The sequence below is a fragment of the Rhipicephalus sanguineus genome, chromosome 9 (genome assembly GCF_013339695.2).
Source record: "Rhipicephalus sanguineus isolate Rsan-2018 chromosome 9, BIME_Rsan_1.4, whole genome shotgun sequence".
Taxonomy (NCBI): Eukaryota; Metazoa; Arthropoda; class Arachnida; order Ixodida; family Ixodidae; genus Rhipicephalus; species Rhipicephalus sanguineus.
Window position 1 is genome coordinate 15327102 of NC_051184.2, and position 24736 is coordinate 15351837.

A 24736-nucleotide genomic window follows, 5' to 3' on the forward strand; every position below is an offset into this window, starting at 1 on the left:
AACGTATACAGTCGACCACAACACAAAAGCCATCGTTTCGATACCCTATTCGCCCGAGCTACATCCTCGGCAGGCAAGCACACCCTTCTCATAGTAGGGGATTTCAACGCCTCCCACCCAGCGTGGGGTTACACCACATCTACACCGAAAGGGAGAGCCCTCTGGTCCCATATCCAGGCACACCGTTTTACACTGCACAACGACCCGGAAATGCCTACTCGTTTGGGAAATAGTGTAAACAAAGATACGTCTCCCGATCTCACCCTGACTCACAATGCTCCCCCGGCGGTTTGGACTAACACCCAAACTAACCTTGGGAGCGATCATTACATTATTAGCCTCACTCTGAAACTAAAACACAGACCCATTGCACCCAAACCACTGACGCTCACAAATTGGGACAAGTTTAGAGAGACCCGCAACAGCACCGCCCCCTCACGCATTGCAGACCTTACGGAATGGACTCAACAGCTTCAAAAAGACGTCGAAGTCCACACCAAAACTGTACCCCCAGATACACCAATAACTACTCTGGACTCTAAGCTTCTCCATATGTGGGAAGCAAAACAATCGCTATTGCGACGATGGAAACACCAGCGCCACAACAGGAAACTCCGCATAAGGATAGCGAAGCTAGACAAACAAATCGAGCGATACGCGACTCAATTGGCTGCGCAACAATGGGGTCAGCTTTGTGAAGGAATGCACGACAGCCTCAGTAATAAACGAACTTGGCAACTCCTTAGGCATCTGCTAGACCCCACGACATCTCGCACACGACACTGCCACGCCATCACCAAACTGCTACACGAGCACTGTGACCATTTAGGACAGCTCTTCGATAACCTCCGCACGTTGCACTTACCCCAATTTCGCAAGGATATTGTACCCTCTTATACAGGGGAACCTAATGAGTCATTAGATGCACCAATTACGGAGGCAGAAGTTAGGCACGCCCTCGCAACACTCCGTACCACGTCGGCCCCCGGCCCCGACCGCGTCAGCAACAAACTCCTTAGAAATCTTGACCCCATTTCAATTAAAGCATTGACTGAATACTTTAACTACTGTTTCGACACGGGCACCCTTCCACCTTTGTGGAAAGACGCCAGAGTCATCTTTGTACCCAAACCAAACAAAGTTCACCAAATACAAAATCTTAGGCCCATTTCCCTAACATCGTGCCTCGGAAAGGCTATGGAGCATGTTATGCTTGCACGCCTCCGGAGGCACGTGGAGGATAATGGGCTACTCCCTCCACAAATGATTGGCTTTAGAACCTCCCTCTCGGCGCAAGACGCAATGCTTCGACTTCAACACGACATCATAATTCCTAACCATAGCGAGGATACTCAGGCGATCCTCGGCCTGGACATACATGGAGCATTCAATAACGTAGCCCACTCAGCTATATATGCTGGCCTAAACCACACTTCTTGTGGCTCAAAAATGTACTCTTACATCAGCAGCTTCCTCACAGACCGCACAGCAACATTAACATTAGGACCAGAACACTCCCCAACTTACACACTGGGCAGCTTCGGAACGCCTCAGGGGTCGGTGCTCTCTCCCATCCTTTTTAACCTGGCTATGCTACCTATAGCCACCGCTCTTCAACATATCCCTGAATTAAACTTTTCCATCTATGCCGATGATATCACTTTATGGTTGAAAGGAGGCTCAGATGGACACATTCAAGACACACTACAAGCAGCTGTAGACGTCATAGCTGCACACACATCCCAGATGAATCTTTATTGCAGCCCTAGCAAATCCGAATTACTCCTTCTACCAACTCACCGTCGAAACAAACACGTTCCAATGATCGAAGTGCACATAAATGGGTGCCTGATTCCTAAAGTCTCACGCATTCGTGTACTAGGTTTATTTATTCAAAACAATCGACTTAATACGCACACTCTCGAAACTTTACGCAATACCATTGAAAACACCCTAAGACTGATAGGAAGAATCTCGGGTAAAAACGGAGGGCTCCGGGAGTCAGAGCTACTTCGTCTCGTACAGGCTTTTGTGATTAGTAAAATCACATATACTCTCCCCTACCTTCACCTTAAACCAGCAGAGGAGGACTTCGTCAACACCCTCCTTCGCCGAGTTTACAAATACGCTCTAGGAATTGCGTGCAATGCCTCTAACGCACGACTCCATCAGACAGGGGTCATAAATACCCTTTCAGAAATTACTGAAGCCCATTTAACAGCTCAATACGCTAGGCTCGCGACCACTAGCGCAGGCCGTCACATTTTAGCTACTACCCGCATTAACTTCACCTCTATCACCAATGCTAAGCATAACATTCCCCACCACATACACAACCAATTACTCATACCGCCCCTTCCTAAAAACATGCACCCTACTTATCATACTAAACGTCGAATCCAAAGAGCAAAGGCCCTTCAGAAAAACTTACAAGGAGCCAATGACGTGCTCTATGTCGATGCGGCAGAATACCCATCTTCCTCGTCCTATGCCCTTTCTGTCGTGGATACCAACGGCAAGGCGATCACAACGGCATCCGTCACTGTCAACTCCTCGGAGGAGGCAGAGGAGGCTGCCATCGCATTAGGTTTATCCATCCCCAATATCACTATGATTGTTAGTGACTCTAAAACTGCCATACGTAACTTCAGTGCAGGTCGCATCTCACAAACTGCCCTTTCAATTCTTAATAAACACTCTCCCACGCAAGACGTTGCTCTCGTATGGACGCCCGCGCATGCGGGGCTGTGTGGCAATGAGGCGGCTCATGCCTGTGCTCGAGGAATGACAGGCCGGGCGCAGGCCACCGACGACGCCTTAGACCACGCGGCACCCTTCAGTGCGAGGGATCGTCTTTTGACCTTCCACGACATAACAAACCACTACCGCCTTCAGCGCACAGTATACCCCCCCTTACACCGGGGAGCTACTCGCCACCACGAAATACTTTGGCGCCAGTTACAGACCCGTACGTTCCCTACCCCCTCTTTTCGCCATCTTATACACCCTGCGATATATCCCTCCCCTTTATGCATTTTCTGCCAACAAAGAGCCAATCTCGATCATATCATGTGGGGTTGTACTCTGAACCCACCACCTAACTCACTAAACATTAGTAGTAAGGAGCTGTGGGAGGCTGCTATGTGCAGCTCGGCGCCCGAGGTCCAGGACCAGATCCTGGATTGGGCCAAGAGGGTAGCGGAGACCTACGCCGGGTAGGCTCCTCTGCTCCCTCCACCACCGCACCCTTCCCTCTTGGGATAAATAAAGTCTTTCTCCTCCTCCTCCTCCCGCCATAGACGCCGACGGGCACCGTGTTAGACGCAATCTTGGCGCGACTGTATCAGTAATAGTAGGCGACCGAAATACCGACCATGTATGCAACGCACTTTATGAAATTGGCCACTTATTTTACGTACTGTTTCCTATCACAGTTTCGCTTTCAAGCGGCTCTTCTTGCTGAAGACTTGCAGGGCGCCGGCGTCACTGTCAAGGAAGCTATCGCGATGACAGACCCACTTGCGATGGTGGTATCACTTGCACACTTCTTTCTCGGTGATAGTATGGGCAAATCAACAAAATAATGCACAACGCGCCGCTGTCTTCGTTTCTTTCTGGTCGATGCATCCGATGTGTTCATGAACACAGATCACCTAACGAACACGCGCTTATGCTCACTTGCAAGCTTCGATGTGCACCTGTTGCAGCCGAGCGACGCCATCGTTGTTTAGTGGGAACGGAAAACGTGAAACGGACACCAGAAAACCTGAAAACTCGAAAGAGCAAAAATCTCAAACCCTTTACGGGATTATCCTTCTTACTTTCAACGCAAGCAATCTTGAACGTAAGACCTATTTCTTTTCTTTTTATGTTTTCTTTCATGCCACGTATTCTGCAAAAGGTAGCGTTCGCGCACTACATACAGAAGCGGAGTAAAAAAGTGCGTGGTTCGGTTGCGTAGCCTTGGCTGTGCTGCCACAGAAAGTTGTCGCCAGGTATATGCGCCGCTGTGCCATAACGTGATTGCTGAGAGAGTGTGAGGGGCCACAGATGGCACCGTGCCAGGGCACGGACGGGCGGACAAACAAACGAAAGTATGAGACATTAAATGCTTGGTACTAACTACACAGTGTGCTCCTTAATACATGGTATTAACTACACAGTGTGCTCTTTATAAGGTAAACATGTGTTCCTCTCATGAAAGCTCATGAATGTTAATGCGTTATAAGTAGCCCATCGATAAGGATAACACATTTATTGCGTCATGAAATAAATTCTTGGTTTTATGTGGAAGAATTCAGATATGATTGTGAGACAGGGCGCGGTGAGGGCAACTCAATATTAATCTTGACCACCTGGTGTTCTTTAACGCGCACTGAAATCTAAGTAAATGTGGTATTTTTGTACTCAAGTAACGTGCAATTGGGGGGCTAGTTATTTTTGCCCACAGTGGTATTTTTGCTTTTCCTCCCGTTGAGATGCGGCTGCATGGCATGGAATAGAAGCCGCGTCTTCGGGCTTGGCAGCGAGACAACTTAGCCGATAAGCTGCCACAACGGGTTGATCATAGCTCAACTTGCAAAGCTACATACAAACGAAAGTATGCCACATACCAGAAATAAAGAGCTATGGCAAGCACCAACTCCGCGAGCAAGTACTGTAATATTTTTCTTTTACCATTCCGCACTTACTTAAGTGACGTCAAGGTTCATTTGAAGGCTTCTGTTACTCTTTCATTGAAACCAAATGCTTCTTCCCGCTCGTGCACAAATTACGCACATCTGACTACGCATTTGTTTATGTGTGCTGTCTCATAGGCTACTTCACTTACTAGAACCTAAATAGTTATCTCCATTTAGTTATTCCAAGTCATTTCCAAGTGAATCTTTTGCGACGTGTTCCCCGCTTGTACTTTACCTTAAACGCAAAAAAAAAAAATGTTATCGGTGCCAAGGCAATTGCCACGTAACTGTTGTGCCAGAACACAGATGGAGTGGATATTTGAGAAGCCTTTATCATGGTTTTCAGTCCCGAATTCTTCAATTACAAAAGAAATAAGTTTTGATTCGATTTGAAGTGATATGCCACTAACGAATTCGTCCTTACTGTCACATATGCTTATAATACCGCCACGCAGCCCACCACCGGATTTTGAACCTTCTTCCTGCTTTATGGGCACGAACGATCCTCCACCGCGGATACCATTCTTTCGTATCGCCCCGATGCCTCGGAATCTACTACCCTGTCCCAGGCTGCTGCACACGCAGAAGAGTGCCGAAAGCTCTCCCGTATGTTGACGTCAGAGGAGCAGCAGTGCCAGAAGCACCACCGCGATCCTGCCGTCGCGCCTGCATCCTATGCTCCTGGCTCGCTTGCGTGGCTTTGGGTGCCTGCCTCGACCACTGGGTTGTCCCCGAAACTAATGTCAAAGTACCAGGGTCCCTACCGTGTAGTGAACCAAACATCTCCCGTGAACTATATCGTGGAGCCTCTTGAACCACCTTCGGATAATCGCCGTCGCAACCGCGAAATTGTGCATGTAGAACGTTTAAAGCCATACTATGATCCCCCTGTGCTATCCCACCCCTAGGTAGCCGGGACGGATTCTTTTACCCTGTGGAGATAACTGTACTGGATATAATGGGTAGTGGGAATATGGCTTGGAAGGAGAAAAGACGACGACGAATTCGGTGTTGTCCCGAGTGTCATCTCTCGCGGCTCGGCTCTACCGTCTGAGGATTTGGTCACCCAGAACGCCTCGTGATATTACATATTTTAGATGCGAAGTTCTTAAGGCGGAGCTCAATCCGGTGGTGGTGGTGGTGGTGGTGGTGTGCGGCGTGACCGCCCTTACTGCGCATGCGCATACCCTCTCCCCTTCCCCTCTCCACATACCCTCTCCCCCTCCCCCTTTCCACACACTCTCTCCCCTCCACTCTCCCATACCTCTCCCCCCTCCCCCTCTCCCATACCTCTCTCCCCTCCCCCTCTCCCATACCTCTCTCCACTCTTCCTCTGAAACGCGGGCTAGACATGCCGAAATTCTCTCCTGCGCAACGCTGCGATGAGCTCGAGCGCATGCGCGTCCTCTCCCCTTCTCTCTCCTCTTCTACGCTGCCCCTCTCTCGCCCACCTGTCGACCGCGTTCCCCGCTCGCCCTGTGAGAATTAACGGCCTAGCCAGGCTAGATGGAAGATACGACGCGCGTAGCGTCCCTCTTCGCGTTCCACGACGCGAGGTCGGTAGCATGCCCAATGAACGCCAACGGAACGCGATCGTGCAAGTGCTCCGGCTTCGCATCGCCTCATGGTCCCCTTTAGCGGGAGATGGTGTAATTTTTTTCACTAAGAGGAACACACTTGCAAAAATGTTCGACTTACTACGGCACCTACGTAACCAAATTTGGGATGTGATCATTGTGGCTGTGTCAACAACAGCAAGGCTGTTACATTTCGGCCATTGTACTTTGCGCGACCTGTGAGACTGAAATCAACGGGTATGTTTCAAATGATGTTCTAGACAGATATTTAACTTCCGTAAAGCGGTAACATGCACTTATATCGGCGTAATAAACTAATGACAAGAAGCCAGCTGCTTAGGAATACCTACTGAACTCAAACTTCATTTCGTTAGAACAACTAAGACAAGGCGACTAGAGGGAGGTGCATATTTCGCAAGAACAGGCAATCCAGCTACGCAATCATTCATGGAGGCCACAGAACACCGCCGCGCACCCCATAAAAAAGCCTCGCGTCCGGCAATCACAACCGCGATCACACCCACCTTGAAGCGCTCCATCACAATATACACAAATAGGGCAAAAAAAAAAAAAACAGTGGGCCGGCAGCCACTCTATTATATATCGTCTTGATCACCGACAAAGAACTACGGAGAAGATGTTACGGGCGCATGCTCACGACAAAGGCGGAAGCCATCTTTCTCTCAACTTCAACTGGTGAAAGAGAGAGGAGGAGGGGGAGGGGGTACGTGCAACTTCCGTTGCCAAATGTATTATTTTTGTTGATTGCTTTACGCTCTGAAACGTCTGCCTTAGTATTTCTTTGTTTCCTTATCGCTAAGTGGCACAACAAGCCGATGGCGCGGGGGGAGGAGGGGGGTAATCATTGGAAGAGGGGCAGAGGCGTTGGATCCCATTAATTATCGGGGCCTGCTCATTCTGCGAAGGGCTCATTACGGTGGTGTTACGAAACGCTGATAGGGGCAGAAAGATATCGTGTGGAGCGGCGAAGAAGAAAAAAAAAAGAATCTGTGAACGCGTCAGTGAAATTATGCGTCGAAAAGAATACCACTAAATACAAAACAGCGTGCAGTCGAGTCATCTGGGCTGCCATCTGGGGCGGGTTGGTCGAGGAGGTTGCCCAAACAGTCGTGCTTTTCACAAGGGCCTGGAAACTGCGAAGCGCGTCTCGCACTCGGAGGGGAGTTAGCTCCACCCGTGTTTGACGCAGAGTTTCACGAAGAGCCGAAGCATGGCGGAGGTCAATTGAGCTTGCCTTGCGATCTATATAGAACGAAAACCAACGCGAACATTTACAATTTCAGCTGTTTATGAACACTAAAAAGAGCTGCACCCTTAGGCTGTACCTTTGTCCCACAATAATAATAATCCACTATCTTGTGCGGCTTTCATTGCTTTAACGCCAAGAGTCCGGTACTTTTAGGCAATGAACTGAAAATGCGCTATTAGCATGGCGAATCATTCTTGATATGAAAGTTGCGAGCGCAGTTGTCAAGAAGTGAAACGCAAACAAGTCAGATGGTGACTACTGTGTGAAAAAAAAACGCCCCAAAGGGCGCGACTGTCTTGTAAGTGTAGCTAGTGAAGTAGAGAACACTAAACCAATACCCGAGAGTAAAAGGTGAAGACGCACTGAGTCTTTTACCTTCAAGACAGGGGCGTAGCCAAGGAGGGGGGGGGGGTGCAACCCCCCCCCCCCCCGGAATTTTTCAATTTTGCTTGCGTATATATACACACACACATACAAACGCACGCACGAACATACATAAAGTATGGTTGAACCCCCCCCCCCCCCCGAAAAAAATTTCTGGCTACGCCCCTGCTTCAAGAAAGCAAGTGAAGCAGCAACAAATTAAATGAAATGCTCTGTTGGAGCTTAACGTAGCTTGTGAAACAATCCAAATATAGTGCCCCGATTAACGCTGACATTTAGGCCACTTGGCTTCCTAGATTTGCAGAGTTCACAGAACAAAAATGACTCAGTCCAAAAAAAAAAGATAGCGCTGCGTTTTCGCTCTTTTGTTTCTTTACACTACATTGCTTTGAACTCCACAATTCTCAGTCGGTGTGAGCGCCAAGATTCCGTCCGTACACTGGTTTTAGCGTAACCTCTTTTAACTCGACTGCGACTAAGCTCATAAGTGGAAAGTCCAACAGGCGTACAAGGACGTAGACAAGACGTAGATTGTCTTTCAATCGTGAGGTGCTTCTTTTCCGGATTTCGCACTGCTCACATTCTATACGCCGACACCATAAACACTTTTCTTTATTCGGACGCCATAAATAATAATAAGTTCTGGGGTCTCAGGTCGCAGAAAAGCCAGAGCTACACTTCTACTGAAAGCATACTGCACCGATAAGAACGCGCGTTTCACTGACGCCGCGCGCTATCCGGACGGACGAGGGTTCGCTATCGTCGTGATCAACACAGAGAAAACGACAACGCACGCAGCTAGTGTCAGGACCCGACACCCGGAGATAGCTGAAGAAATGGCCATTGCTCTGGCCATAACTGACGCTGACACTCAAACTGTACTCAGTGACTCGCGCACAGCTGTACGGAATTTCGCTAAGGGTAGGATTTCGATCGAAGCCCTTCGTATACTCGCGAATGCCGGCCATGTTTCTCAGGCTACCTTGATCTGGTTTCCCGCCCATATGGGCGAAGTCTGCCCGCACTTCCCCAACCTTAACGAGGCAGTGCACTCCGCCGCACGCGACGCAACAACCCGTGCGGCAGGAGCTGGCCTTGTCGAAGAGTTCGCGGACCGGGATCGACTGACGGGATACAACGAACTGACCAAGACCTTCTACTTGGCCCGGCGATGCTACCCTCCGCCTCGTGGCAATCTATGCAGAGCTCAAGCGGTTACCTGGAGACAGCTGCAAACTAACACTTATCCTAATCCACTGCTATATCATCGAATATACCCCGAGATCTATAACACCAGCATCTGTAAGGTCTGCCAGACAGACACAGCTACGCTTAAGCATATGCTCTGGGAATGCGAGGCTAAAGCCAAACGTACTAATCCCGATGCTCTCTCGGCGAGGTGGGAAGCCGCTCTGCGCAGCTCCAAGCTCGCCGACCAACTCTGGGCAGTCCAGCAGGCCCGTGAAGCGGCGGAGAGGCAAGGCCTTGACGTCCCGACATGGGAGACCTGAGCCGGGGCCGTTAATCTGCCAGACAAACAATAAAGTTCTTCCATCCATCTGGGGTCACCGCGATGTGATTATGAGGCTCACCATAGTGGGGAACTTTAGATTAATTTTTACTATTTATAGTCCTTAACTGTAGCGTAGTAATTACGACAAACGGAAAAAATTAAAGTGCACGAAAAAGCAACTTTGCCGACGGTACAGAGACCGAACCTACAACCTTCGGATAACGCGTCTGCACTACAGTTAAAGACCAAAACCAATGTTCCCTATACACTGTCCTTGGCTTCCATAGGTTCTGTCTAACGAAGAAAGTGGCGCTCGATCCATTTCCTTTTCTTTCGTTCATAACTTATACACGCAATGAAGCAGTGCTGGCATTAGCGCTAACGTCACTCGCGGTAACATGAAACGCATCCTTTTGAGCGCCAGTCATATCTAATTCACCACATTCGGACTGATCATGTAGGAGCAGTACCTAGTGGAACGGGACAGATGCGCTATAGTTCTGATGTCCTTTGCGACGAGCAATGAGTGTGAAAAGAATTGCTTGCCACGAAGGTAAGTCGAGTTACTTGCACTTAACAGGGACCTCCTGAGTTTCATATTGCTTCGCGAGAAGCGGGCGAAGGCGAGGGCGACGCCATAGACTCGGAGATATGGCGGTACTGAGCTCCTGAATACTAGATGCACGGCTCGAAGAACGTAGACGTACGAAGGAGCTAATAAACTCAGCCGTTAGGAACTGCAGTCATGGCGGATATTGTGAGGCGAAATGAGGTGAATATCAGAGTCACGCGGTATGTTTGTTGTAATGAGGCACACCAAACCTGCCAACTGGCAAAACAGTCTACCGAAGTAACACCTCTCCGAGAAATCACTAGGACCTGTGACTGCTTGGCATAGGTTTAGGAATTGGGTCGCGCGGTCGAGAGAGAGAGAGAGAAGAAATAGTAGAGAAGGAAAGGCAGGAAGGTTAGCCAGTTTAGGAAAACCGGTTTGCTATCCTGCACATGGGAACAGGGTGGGGGAGAGGAAAGAGAGAGAGAGAAAAACAGCATACAACACAGCACACACACACAGTCAGCCACAGTCCGTCACTCTTGCGTGGTATAAATCTGCTATAAATCATTAGAGCGCCAGAGCACAGTCATACGTTCCAAGTGAACAATAAAACGGTTCCACGTACTTTTGAGGATATACACAGTAATGTTTCACTTCCAGACATGCAAATGACACCGAGAAAGACCATGCTAATCGAACAAACGTCCAACAAACGCGAAACAGGTATCACATCATATGCAGTAAAATTGGCAAAGCCTTTAGCGATTAAGTTAACGGAATTCTGGGTTCTTGCGTGTCAAGGAAGGAAGGAATACAAAAGGGAGAAGGCGGGGAGGTTAAACAGTCCGGTCGGCTGCCCTACGCCGAGGGAAAGGGAAGTGGAAAGATGAGAGCGAGTCAAGGAAGGAAGGAGAAGCAGAAAAAGGAAAGGGAGGAATGTTAACCAGTCGCACACATCTCACAGGCATGCTAACATCGTTAGTCTATAGCCGCCGGTGCAGGTCAGATGCCTTCAAGAAGTTGAGCACTGCCTTCGTCGCCTTCACCCGCGATGACCTCTCGGGACGACATTCCAATATGGTTTCTGCCGTCATCGGTCTGGGATCTATGCGAGCAAGAGCGACTGCGAGGGATTTTCTCGGCACATTGTAGCGAGGACAGTCGCAGAAGATGTGCTGTAGTGTCTCCTCGTTGCGACAGTTATCACAAAACGGGTTGTCAGCCATTTGTCAGCCATTTGGATCCACGCAGAGAGAGTCAAAAACCACGCTATCTTTATGGAACGCCGTAGTAGGGGACATCGGAGTGAACTTTGACAGCCTGAGATTCTTCAACGTGCACCTAAATCTAGGTATATTGGGTTTTTCGAACTTCGCCTCTACAAAAAATACAGCCTCCATGGCCGACAATCGAACCTGCATCGTCGCGGTTAGTAGCGCAATGCTACAGCCGCTAAGCGACCATGGCGGGTCCCTTAGTGGCACTTATGTAGCACATCACCTCACGCTAAGCGCTTTAATAATAAAAAAGCACGAATATACATATGAATGTCAATTCAATGTTAAAGTTAACGATACGAATCAATACAATGGCTACAAAAGAGATGGCGTGGTACAGCATTCCGGATTAATTATTGCCACCTATGGTTGTTGGATGCCTTTACTCGACGATCGGCCGCTCTCCGTGCAGATGTTGCTGGAGCACCGTCCGCATAGCTCGTCGGCTCATAATGCAGTTAAAGCACTTTTGTGCGCTCTGAAGACTGCGGGTCTTTGTGAATCATATGTCACGCGCTGTTTGTGGCTTGTGTCGTATATCTTTTCCTATTCTGCACAATAAACTCAGTTGAAAGTTGGCGCTCGTCCTCGCTTGTCTCCTTGTCCTAGTTCTCAATTCGCGCTACAGCAATCATCATGACGTACCAGCCTAGCCCAAGCCGCCACCCTTCTGTGTGAACGCCTTTGACTTTTGTACAGTGTCACCTCCACATACGCGTCGGCGCATTTATTGACAATTTCCTTCTTTCCTTCCCCCCCCCCCTCTCTCATCTTTCCACTCCCACTGCCCCAGCGTAGGGGAACCAAACCGGCCATGTGTTTGGTTCACCTCCCTGTCTACTATCTTGTGTTCTTCCTTCCTTCATTGGAACCGCGCACAATACAAAATTAAGGCAGCTTTGCACCAGTGGTGCCAAGCCTGAAGGAAGTGCTGAGCTGGGTAGCCTTCATTGTCTCTCTCAGGTTTTTCTACTTCTTTCCTCCTCTGCTCCTTTTTTTTCTCTTTTCCAGTTTTTTCTGTCTTTTTTCTCTTCTTATTTCTATCTATTTCTATTTTTCTTCTTTTTCTTTCCTTTTCTTTCTCTCTCTTTCTATTTCTCGCTTGCTTCCTCTTTTTTTTCTATTTTTATATGTGGTTTTGCCAGCGTTACGACAAGCTACGAGACGACGACAGCATCCCGAGCCCCTAAAGTGCTCCGCACTTCAAAGAGGTGAATACAAACACAGTGCTCTGTGCGCAGGCCACTCGCTCTTTCTGTCGTTAGCGCCGTTCCTTTTAAAAAGTTTGCTGTAATAATTATGTCGGACCCAGACCTTAGTGCAGGACATTTCCTTTCATTCTTTAATGCGCACAGAATGATCCGTATATGAGCATTTTTAATCTACATCTAAGCCAGGTTCACTGACCATAATACGAAACCATTCGGAGATAACATTCAATACCACAAATAGGAAGGTTCACTCCTTATAGGTATAGAAATAAGTGGTCCTTAAGGTTGCAATTACCTTGAACTTTTACATGATAAGCGTTTTGAGTGTTTATAGGCGCTAACTTTGCGACGTCGTCCCGTTCCCTTCGACTACAAATAACTGTGCCTTACGTTAATTATCTGTTGTCGCAAAAAAAAATTCCTCAGTAGAGAATCGCATACGGCACCTAGAAAGGCACAGAGCCTAAGCCATGGCGGCTTGTGAGTACACATGAGCGATTACTTTCGTGTGCGCTCACAACGTAGCGCTTCAATGACGGGAGGTAAGGAGAAACAAAATGCTTACTCAGATTATATGAAGTGGTAACAACAACAAAGTTTTTTTAATAAACAGCTAGGTTGTTGTTTCTAAGGATGAATATCTCCAAACAGTGACCTGTTGTGCATAAACAAAAAGCGCTATCCGTTAAACGGGGGCGCCATACAGCATCCCGCAGGTTCATCAATGAATCACTGACGCACGTAATCAAACCACAGGGCAAACTTTCTCATTTAAAATACACAGTGAAATAAAGAGACCATGAGCAGTACGCTTTCATCATGTCACAAGTCGCAGTTCTCGCAGGGTTCATATAGCTTTTGTAAAGTGTATGACCGAACATAATCTTGCACTACTGGTTAACAACGAATGCGGCTGCACAGAGCTGTACTCTAGAGTGAGCGCATTTGTGGTTGAGCAAATACCGAAAGCGACGAAGGGGCGCCGTATAAGCCCGCGTAGGGTTCACCCGATTCGCCCAACTCATCTTATTTGATATTATGGCGAACCGCCGTTCAGTTGAAAAAAGCCAATGACACCGCAGTTCAGCCTTCCACGATTCGGCGAATGAAGACAAAATGGGAAACCCGCAGACACGCCAAAAATCTAAACGAAACACGAAAGAGGCTTCACCTCAGGTAGCGCAAGAGTATATAGACCTTTTCAGCGAACCAAACAGCCAGAAAAATGGAGGCGCCACGAACCGTAAGGATTTCTTAACAGCTTGATCTGACGGCGCCTCAGTACGACAGGCGTACGGATTCGTTCTCGCGAAGGTACGACGGGGAGCAGCGATTCTTCGCCGAAAAGGCCGCAGCGAAGTAGACGGCGAGATGGGAAGGACCGCTATAGAGCCGACCGCAGCGGCCCTCGGCATTTGGCCGCGTGTCAACCATTCGCGCTTATATTGTTCGCATTGTTTCCATTGTCCGCGCAGGCCTCGATAGCGCTCGCCGACGACAGGGGCAGATAGGACGACCTTAAGCTCACCCTGGCAGATCTGAGGCGCCCGTATGAGTGTCTGCGTCGTCAATGTCGCTTGTCAGTGTCCACAAACGCTGACACTGTTTATAATCGCGCAGTGGTAGCCTAGAGTGTCGTGTTGCGCGACTAAGATCGAGGACGTGGGATCGATTACCGGTCACGGGGGACGTGCCTCGAGGAGGGCGAAAAAAACGGTCGCTGCTTATTATTTTTCTTTAATGCTGAGCATTTCTTTGGGAACCAAATGCAATTTTACCGTTTCTATTTATCTGTTTGCATCTATCTATCTAGCCAACTACGTCTGGGTGCTCTCGCGGTCGCCTCCTTAAAACCTGGTATATACCAAAATAAGCACAGGAGGGTATGGGTGTATGACGAACATGACTGACAGGTCATGACATGAGGAACTTGATGTGCCTATCACGTACGTCGTGAAACCCTTTCCCCCAGCCACTTATGGCGCATACCCGCATACCCGCACTTATGGCGCATACCCCCATGGTATGCGGGTAAGCGCCACAGGTAATTAACAGTTTGTACGAACTCGGGGAGCAAAGATACTCATCGAGAACACTGCGTGGATTAAACAAGAGAAGTATATACCGTTTCTTATAGTCGGTAAAATTACTGTAGCATACAAACGCATACAAGTGTACTTCTACGACAACAAACTGAAGTCTAGCGTTGCTCGTCTCCGCACAAATACTCCAACGAGCGCTGCTCAATCTTCGTTTCAATAAAAACGACGTCTGCGCTATAATGTGAGTGCCGGCATTGCGTCACACAGTAAGCTACCCTTTATACGCCAGTGTAGACGACGTTATGCACACAGCTACTGGAATTAAGAAAGATAAATTGACAATCAACCGTTTGTGTCCTCGATGAATTCGCCCTCGCGCTGCCAACTGCTAGCTTCCTGGCTAGCTCATTTGGTAGAGCGACCACCCCGCAAATACGTTGGTCCCGGGTTCGATGCCCGGACCAAGACGAATTTTGGGGCAACGAAGAACTTTCTGAGAAATCCGTACGGATTCCCTTGTGGCTTCGTCCTACAAACGGGTTGTTGTCAATTTCTCTTTCTTAACCTTTCCGCCCCCCTTGCGGGATTCCGCAGAGCTGATTTGAATAACTACTCAAATTACGCAAGGACATCGATACATCTCGCAAGACATGCCTCAAGGTGCGGCATAAGCAGCTTCTCGCTGACTGCTTCGCATCAAGTTGATTCCCACAGTGCGTGTGATCTGCAGGAATTATTTATATATGCAGAACGCAAAGAGGAAATAGGGAGGCAGCAGACTGGCGATTGACACTGCGATGGGCACAATGCCTGCCCACTGATGACGGCCTGCTCAAACAGAACACAGCACGAGAAAAGGAAAGACGACACTCTACCGTGTTCTGCTTGCGCTGGCCACCATGAGTATATTCCAATTCTCCCGATTTGTTACCTGCCTACGCTTTCGCGAGGTAGGAATAGATGAAAATATAAATAAATAAAGAGGAAAGAAATAAACAAACGACAGGAAGCCCATACAAAAGTAAACTAGGAACACGAAAAAAAAATGCTGCCCAAACGGGAGGACAAATTAGTTTTGGGGAGGACAGTTAGCAGGGCACGACGTACTGCATGGTCGCGTATGGAAGCACGTCCGCCTGAGAAGCAGACAATCGTCGAAGCCCACACACAGCAGCCAAAGCAGACTGTACACCGTTGGTAGTGATGCGTATTGCGTACGGAATGTGGGAGACTAATACAAGGCATTCAAGTATTTGGCAGGAGCCACCAAACGAACATCCACAGAGATACTATGTAATAGCATTAACTATACTCAAACGGTAAAACATAACCCGGAGTACAGCTAGCTTCATGATCTCATCGTGGGTTTGGACATTCCTTAAAAGCATTTCCTTAAGATGTACTAAAAGATACAACATATTTCACACAAAGACCATTGTAAAGAAACGCTGCTGTGCGCAAGCTGCAATCACTGAAAGCACGAGCGACGACGACATTTATGCTATTTTTTTGAGTCGCGATGCTCAAGGACCACACATAGAACAAAGAATGGCGCCGCTTGTCTGTTTACGTTTATGGTGCAAAACCTGCGAGCACACTTTTCGCGAGGTTCTTCGGGAAAGTTGCTCGAAAACCAAGAAATAACTGGATTCAGAAACGATTTTGAATTTTGCGCTGCTTCCTTAGAGCCGAGCTACAACCAACAGCAAAATGGAAAGTCTGTCCACCCGAAAATACGCGCAGTTGTTTAAAACTATGACGAAGTAGTGAGAACACAGCCCACCCAGAGAAGACTTCGAGGTGGGGCACAAAAAACCGGACCGTCAGCACGTATTCGCGTAGAATAAAACGAAACATAGTTCACTTCAAGATAACCTCCAATAAATTCAATGCTCTTGTCCAGCGCTTTTTTCTTCACTGTTAGACGCATGGCACGCTTTCCGAACGAACATCCTTGAGTCACCTTCTCGACCTGTTACAGACTCTCCAATTATTCTCCTGACGCTAGTGTCTCAGCCACTAAATTAATCCTGGGTTTATCTGACATTGCTTTGCGACGAAGTGTGTCCGTCTGTGTCGTTTAAATGAAATTTAAATTCGGTAGAGACTCAATGAAGAACTTGCACTTCGCCCACGATATATTTCGTCTGGCACTGACCACCATATCGGGAGTGGTGTGTCAATTTGTCGCTCGAGTGACTTCCTCAGTTCCTACATCCCAGCCCTGAAGAACCACGAAGCGACCTTCCACCTCCATCACTAACATTGTGAACTCGAAGAAGGTGCACCATGACGATATTACGTCATCCCAATACTCTCTGTACTGCCTAATCCTTGAAAGTAGAAACAGATAAATATATGTCAGTCATCGTCACTCATCTTGCGCCCCGTCTTTCCGGCTTTCCTTGCCCTTGTAGCGCAAACGAGCCGTCTAGAGCAATGCGCATGACGCAGGACTCCCTGCCTTTCCTATCATTAAATATTTCCCTCCTGCCCATAAATTTACACACACACACACACACACACACACACACACACACACACACACACACACACACACACACACACACACACACACACACACACACACACACACACACACACACACACACACACACACACACACACACACACACACACGCACACACATGCGCGCACGCTCGGCCATCTTTCATGCGTAGTAACACTGAAGTCTTGCTACAGTTAACGAGACTAGTTGACTTCCTGGTCGAAAGACGACACGCTCCAAAGAAAAAGGGCATTCGGATATATAGTAAATGATGTACACAGCACCCGCATCTTGTGGGGTTATTACTGAAGAGAAAGAACCCACGACGACACCGAAATCCCGATGGCACAGGCTAACGGGAGCGTATCAATTCCGCATCAACGATAGAAGCGATTGCGAGTAGTTTAGGAACGTTCATTGATTACAAGCTAAGAACGGAACGGAAGCAAGAGCGCGTAGCCGCTTCACCCTCCCTGTAACAATGAACAGCACAGGCAGTCCCTCTTCTGCAGTAGCATTAGTGCTGTTCCTTGCTTCATATGAAGAATGGGAAATACTGACGCGTCAGGGCTCGCTAAATCTTTCTAAGAAGCGGTGATGCGCTTATGCGACGACGCTTGCGGAAATGAAGAGACGATTGAAGGCATTTCGAACTTTTGTTCTCGCTATGTGAAGTCTACACGTGGACATTTCCGAAAAGCGTTACGCTGGCCGGAGTCCTTTTACAGAAGCCGAGGTGATAGGCGTGCGCGTCGCATGCCGTAGAAGGCAATGAAAACTCCGCTACAGTTCAAACGGGCAGATGTCCACAAATGTTTATAGACTCTGCATTGCATCTTAACGTGCGCGCGCAACTATAACGCGTACTTAGCCCCACTTATTTCTCTTCGTTAATCCGCTAAACTTAGGCAAGGCGTACCAAAGCGAGCCTTCAGCTGGTTTCATTTCCACCATTTCCTAGACGTGTGGATAGTCCGTCGTGTGGCTCCTGCGAGACACTTGAACACCTTAGGTTAAGAGTGTCCAGCATCAGGTGCACAGCGACCGTTGACAATGAAGAAATATAGCCTGACGGCACTTGAGTGATTGCCTCTTTCCAACAGGGCGTGATGCTCGACGTGACCTGGCCCATCGAGTCCTGCTAACATTTATGAACAAAACGGCCTCCCGTTCACAAACGTTTTTCCCTGTTCCCAATTATTTCTGTCCGAGTCTGTGTCATTTGTTCATTTTCGGTCCTCTTTTTTCTCTCCTCTTTCTCTTCCCTTATACAGAAAGGGTAGGTAGGACCCTGTAGTTGTCACTCTCTTATTTCCTGTGTGCTCGCATGGGTAGATATCAAATAATAATCATAATTACTCCAAGGTATTGTTATGCGCTACTTATCTCGGGGACTAAGGAGAGGAGGACGGGTCCATGTTTTAGACATCTTTGTTGCTGTGACCCCGATCACTGCGCTCGCGTAAATACTGCAAATGCACCTATCTTCCGACGTCTTTCCGTAACAACGCCTTAGAATGCCGGAAAGGACAGATTCATACCAGAATGAGACGAAAGCGCTGCTGAAGTTTCTGCGAACAACCAGCCTCGTTAAACAACTGTGTTATTGCCATATTTTTGTTTGTTTGTTTGTGAGTGAGTGAGTGAGTGAGTGAGTGAGTGAGTGAGTGAGTGAGTGAGTGAGTGAGTGAGTGAGTGAGTGAGTGAGTGAGTGAGTGAGTGAGTGAGTGAGTGAGTGAGTGAGTGAGTGAGTGAGTGAGTGAGTGAGTGAGTGAGTGAGTGAGTGAGTAACCTATCGACTCCCTCTCCCCCATTTTCTTTCTTACCTTTTCGGCATTCCCCTATGCAGCGTAAGCACTTGGGCATATTCATCTCCCTGTTAGCGCCCCCACCTTCCGCATATCATTACTCTAACCCCATCCCTCACTCACTCTCGCTCACTCTCTCCGATCGCTCCAGGCAAACTACTCGAATTAACTGCAACATGACGATGACGACACAACATGCTATAATGTTGTTGGTGCCTTTTGTGTCTATATTTTTCTGGGATAAAGTCTGAAGTCGCACATGCTGCAGGCGCTGACTTCAGCGACGCTTTGGCCTTAATGCTGATACCGATGTAGTAGCAGCTGCAGGATCCTACGCTCGATGACGCAAACCGCTCTAACGGCGATGACGCGACGCCTCAACACTTGCGCGCCCTAACTCACAGACGAAAAGGTCGCACAGGCTACCTGCAAAGGTGACCGGAGGATCTAATGGACGAGCGGGCCAGGCAGCCAACTCGTTCCCGCCGGTCGTTTTGTAATACAATTGATCCGCACACAGAGTCTTAACTCGCGCGCTGCGCCTCAACGTCGCGTCGAATTCGTACGTCATGAATGTCAGCGCATCGAAGATGTCGGAGATGGCATTTTTCGGACGTCACAGCCAGGCTTCTGCGTTGGCAAAAAGCAAGGTGTTGCGAACCATCGAAGTTACGTTAAGCAAGGCGTATACTGCACTTTTCTCGCTGGGCAAGAGTAGATCACTTTTTTTTTAACTGTGGCCGCTTACATAACAGATCTCAATGAGCACCGCGATAAAAACAAGAACCGAAACGTGCTTGATATTTGAAACCGTCTTTACACAAGAACAGACAAAGAAAAAAGCGCAAAAAATGACGCAAAACGCCAAGCATACGTGCGCCCCGGGAGAGCGATAAACTGCCCGGTCTCACGTTACATTTTTTTCCGCGCAAACCTGCTTCACTAAACTCGCGAACGGTGAGAATATGCGCGTTGGGGATTATTCGAAGCCTCTGTGACCTTTAAAAAAAAAAAGGAGCCGGGGCTGCGGGGGCCTGAAGACCGCGAGGCTTTGAATCACAATAAGAATTACGCCACCAGTGGTTCCGGCCAGCGAGATGTTGAAATCCGAAACGCGTATGAACTGTAATGAGAAGGGAAAAAAACCGAGCAGAAAAGCTAGAGTTTGCAGGTGCCCACAGATCTTCCGGAAGAGAAATTGTGAGGAATATAAGCTGAGCTTGATAAAGCAGAAGAAAGAAATCAAGCTGGTTATTTCGTAAAGAAAGACTTCTGCGCTGCGTAAGCGTCAGCCGGAAACTTGAAACCTGGCAGAAGCAAATCGTGCTGCTTAAGTGAGGGTAAAATATGAAATCTCAACTTTCCTTTTCTTTTATCTATTTATTTATTTATTTATTTTGAAGAGATCATTTTATAAGAGGAGCACCCGATCGCTGGTACCTTCAATAAAGCGCTGTCTCTTTATTGGTTTGCCTTATTTAGAGAAAGCAAGGCGGAGTTAATAGTTCAGGTACCATTTCGCAACAGCGTGACCACTTAGGCAACAATATATATGTTAAGTGTCGCGAATTGCGAATGAACCAAACCTTCGGTGAAGCGACCTTACAGGACGCCGGCACTTTGATTTTATAGCGACTGCAAATGTTGTCAAAGAAGCTTCAGGCACGTATTAAAATGCAAGAAAAGAGTTTGTATTTTTATTATTGTTTTTCCAGCGCGTGTGCGTCTTTCTCTGTGCGCGCGTACTTTATAGAAAAGAATTTCGCAGTAGCAACAGCTATGTGGGTATTGTACGCAGCCATTTTCGCGTGCCCCGAACGCGAAATTACGTGGGGCGTGCACGAGCCCCGCTTAACTAGCTGGTTAGATATAGATCGTCATGTGGTTAGTCGTGAGGCGACATCTGCGTTATCTTGCACGTGGCGAGGAGCTGAAAACACAGGCTGCCATGACTAAACCATAAACGCACTTCAAGGCGAGGCAGAAAATTGATCTGACCGAATCAAGGCGAGTACACAGACTTATCGCAGACTGCAGTCGACTGCTTACTGCCTGTTATTGTCTAACAAAGCCTCGGTACGTTACTCAAAGCATATAAGGAGAACTTCCATTACGCGGCCGAGTTGGCCCTGAGTCAGAGGGCAAGGCTGTGGGCGTCAGCGAGGCGCGTGGCGACGAACTCAATCAAGTGCCTGTGTGTTGCGAGCGTTAGCGACCGTGGACCCTTAGAACAAAAACAGAACAAAGCGAGAAAACCTTGTGTAAATGTGACATAAGGTAGAAGGCTAGACAGCAACATCTAGCTCTGACCGTCTCTTCAGTACGGTAGCATGTTTAACGAACGAGAAGCATAATACTGTTAAAGGACCTTGCCTCACAACAATATGTACAAACGCCCAAAAAAATAATAAAAGAAACTAATCCCCGTGTTAACTGAAAACCGTGCTCTTCACCGAACTATACAGGCATGACTTTTGTAATGGTTTGAGGGCACACTTCAGGGGCACTGCTTTATGTCGTCCTCTGTCTCTCGTTCTATGTGAATGTTAGGTTTCACGCTTCAATGTTCCCAAAAGCTGGTGCAACTGGACGCTCGAGACAAAATTAAACTGGCGATGGTCGTTCGTATCAAGCAATGTAACCATTGTAGTTGGCAAGAGGAAAAACGTTTATTTACGACAACCGCGCACTTATAGCCTCTCGTTTGCGAGAAAACGGCGCTTAACAGACGGAACTATAGCGACGACGTCACTCCGACAATAGGCACCGTGTCATACTTCACATTAAAAGGCTTGTGGATTCGATACGCAGCACATACATCGTTTTCCAGCGATGCGATGCACTTTGCATACAGAGATATTACCTGAAGCTTACGCACGGCAATTCTCATAAGGCTAAAGTATGCTAAAGTTTATCCATGTATTTCGAATTGGCAAACATAGAATAAGAAGTTGCACACATAATAAAAAAGCGTAAAAACATATTTATCTAGACAGCGCTGCTCATTGCCAAGTCACGGTTGTCGCATTGTTGACTTCGGCATCAATAGTCGTGATCTCTCGAAACCCGCAATAAAGTTTATCTAATGCGACGTGACGTTGAATCAACTGGTCGTTACGTAAATGGCGCAAATTGTATACGTAATACTTTCGTTCACTAAAACGTGGCGTACGGTGTTAATACCGCAGCCAGAACATGAACTTTCCTGGTTCGTAAATACTGAAGTACTGCGGCGCACTCGCTCGACTCCCAACGTCAAAATAAGCTCCATCAGGCCCTGGAAAGCTCGATTGGTATTCTAAATGCTGAACAAGGCATCCAAACAAAATGGGCTTTGTAGGTCACATGCTGCAGTTTCGTAACCATTATCAATGATGCCTACCAACTGACAGGCACTGCTGTATTAATGTGCGCTGAGAAAGAGGAAGTGGAATGCCAAGCAAAGACAGGAAAGTTAACCAGAAGAGATCTTCAGCTGGCTACCTTGTACTGAGGAAGAGGAAAATGGGATATGGAAGAACGAAACAAGATAATAATTTCATGGGTTTTACGTGCGAAAACCACGATATGATTCTGAGGCACGCCGGAGTAGAGGGCTCCGGCGCGGTGGTACGATGGTTACGGTGCTCGGCTGCTGAACCAAAAGTCGCAGGTTCGATTCCAGCTGCGGCGGTCGCATTTCGGTGGAGGCGAAGTGCTAGAGGTCCGTGTAGGTGCACGTTAAAGGGACGCTAAAGAGCAAAACGATTTTTCTCGCATTAGTAAAGTAGTCTTCCACGATACCAAAAACACCACGCTTGCTGCGAGAAGACGCTTACTAAGCGAGAAAACGCGCAAAAAGAAAATACAGGTGGCGACGCCACCTTGGAATTCCCGCACCATTTGCCGTGACGTCACATATTTTTGACGGCGCCTGCTTGGGCCTACGTAGTTTCTAATCGGTTAAATCTAAGTACATTGTCCTCTGAGGGGGCCAGAAACTTGACATAACGAGTTTGTGGAAATTTCGTCGAGCCAGTGGCGCCAAAGTACGTTAAATGCTATTTGAATCTTTTAAGTTACAAATTACAATGTTCGGCGCGAAATTTAAAAATGAAACTTTGAACTTGGTTTTCTCCTCTAATATTAAACATATGGGGGTGAAATAAACTACGCAAGAGTTCTCCGAGCACACTTTATCAATCTAAACCAATTCATTGTTTCTCTTTAGTGCCCTTTAAAGCACCCATTGTGGTCGAAGAAGAATCTATAAAAGCGACACAAAGTCATTATGACTATCGTAATCTACGAATGAAATACACACACACACACACACACACACACACACACACACACACACACACACACACACACACACACACACACACACACACACACACACACACACACACACACACACACACACACACACACACGTACACACACAATTCTCACTGCACAGTCAAAATATGTCGTCAAATATTTCGGGAAACGCAGCAAGGACGCTTGTAACGACTCACGATGAAGTCCGTATAAGCCAGTGCCCTGGAATTTCGCTTTTTGTGAGCCGGTGGTTGTGCTTCGGTGAACAACGCATAGTGTACGGCTTGCCTGGCCCGGTATGCCTTCTGCGTCGCACACACGGAAGCACTCAGCGGCTGTTTACACGATGCACGCCATGCGCACAGAGTACGCGCTTGAACACGGTGTGCAACCCGTTTTTGTATTCCGGACGCCGTGACCTCTGAAGTTAACAGAAGGAAGCGCGCCTGTCAGCTGACTGGTCACCATTTCTTCTTTCTCGCGGACGTTGTCCTTGACGTCGCTGCCGACGTGAGCTGGAAGCGTTCCTGTACACAGCTCGCAGCATGCGTATGCTGGAAACATTCCCGACTCACGTACAACACGTGCCGTGGCGACCCTGTCTTTTTAACCGACGGACGCGCAAAACACCGGAGCACCGAGTGAGGTAGAAGAGTGCGAGTCGTAAACGTGTCTCCAGAGGCGTGTGTATCGCTGCGACGCGGGGCAACACGCACGCTACTGAGCGGCTGCGCGAAAACATGGAAGCATCGATTGAGTGTCGGTGTTGCCTATTCGTGCCGACACCTGCACCGCGATATGTCTGACAGGGAGAGGGGCTGATGCTGTGGGCATCGAGTTGCTTCCCAGCACATTGGCCAGAACTTTCAGAGCAAAGCGTATGTGTATTTACGGTGGAAATGTCACGAAGAAAGAGAGGCGGTTAAGCGTGAACACTTCCTCGGCCTCTTCCCCCCGCATGTTGTAACAGGATACGATGTACGATTTCCGATGAAAAATATGGGCCGATTCCGAATCGCATTGCGAACGAAGCGTCTAAGTGACGTGACGTCAGCTGGCGTTTTTATAATAATAATAATAATAATAATAATAATAATAATAATAATAATAATAATAATAATAATAATAATAATAATAATAATAATAATAATAATAATAATAATAATAATGTTTATTTGCCATCTTTGTGAGATGCAGATGGGGGGGGATTGTAGAAAAAAAGCTGTCCCCGGACAGCTTGACTAGCCTGTCGAAACTTGTAGCGCACTATGATAATAATAATAACTGTTGGAATTCCCGAAACCACGATATGATTATCAAGAACGCGGTACTGGAGAGATAAGGAAATTTCCATCACCTGGGGTTCTTTAACGTGCGCCTAAATCCAAGTATACGGACCTCTAGCATTTCGCCTCCGTCGAAATGCAATGCGGCCGCTGCGGCAGGGATTCGATCCCGCGACCTTCGGTTCAGCAGATGACACTATGAAGGGCACGGATAAAGATAGCGAAGACCGGACGATGCGCTTTACTAACCGTATTTCCTAGCAAACCATAGCGGCACTCGTTAGATCTCCCTAATGTTGACTAAATAATGGCTAATGTC

General features: G+C 47.8%; 2 protein-coding genes across 2 annotated transcripts in view; one reads left to right on the forward strand and one right to left on the reverse strand.

The window, feature by feature from the left end:
• The window catches only part of LOC119404642 (cAMP-specific 3',5'-cyclic phosphodiesterase), a 633421-nt gene that overhangs the window by 590417 nt on the left and 18268 nt on the right, over window positions 1–24736 (reverse strand). The gene's annotated exons all lie outside the window — the stretch shown is intronic.
• LOC125759793 (uncharacterized) lies at window positions 529–3279 on the forward strand. The gene is made up of 2 exons (XM_049418952.1): window positions 529–1055; window positions 1440–3279. The coding sequence occupies exons 1-2, from the start codon at window positions 553–555 to the stop codon at window positions 3217–3219; spliced, it is 2283 nt and encodes a 760-aa protein (XP_049274909.1). The 5' UTR covers window positions 529–552; the 3' UTR covers window positions 3220–3279.

Excerpts from the sequence above, each read along its gene's own strand:
- LOC125759793 (XM_049418952.1), top strand. The coding sequence starts at position 553 with ATGTGGGAAGCAAAACAATCGCTATTGCGACGATGGAAACACCAGCGC. Across the intron at positions 1,056-1,439 it reads TCAATTAAAGCATTGACTGA|TGGCTCAAAAATGTACTCTT; the intron begins ATACTTTAACTA and ends CCACACTTCTTG.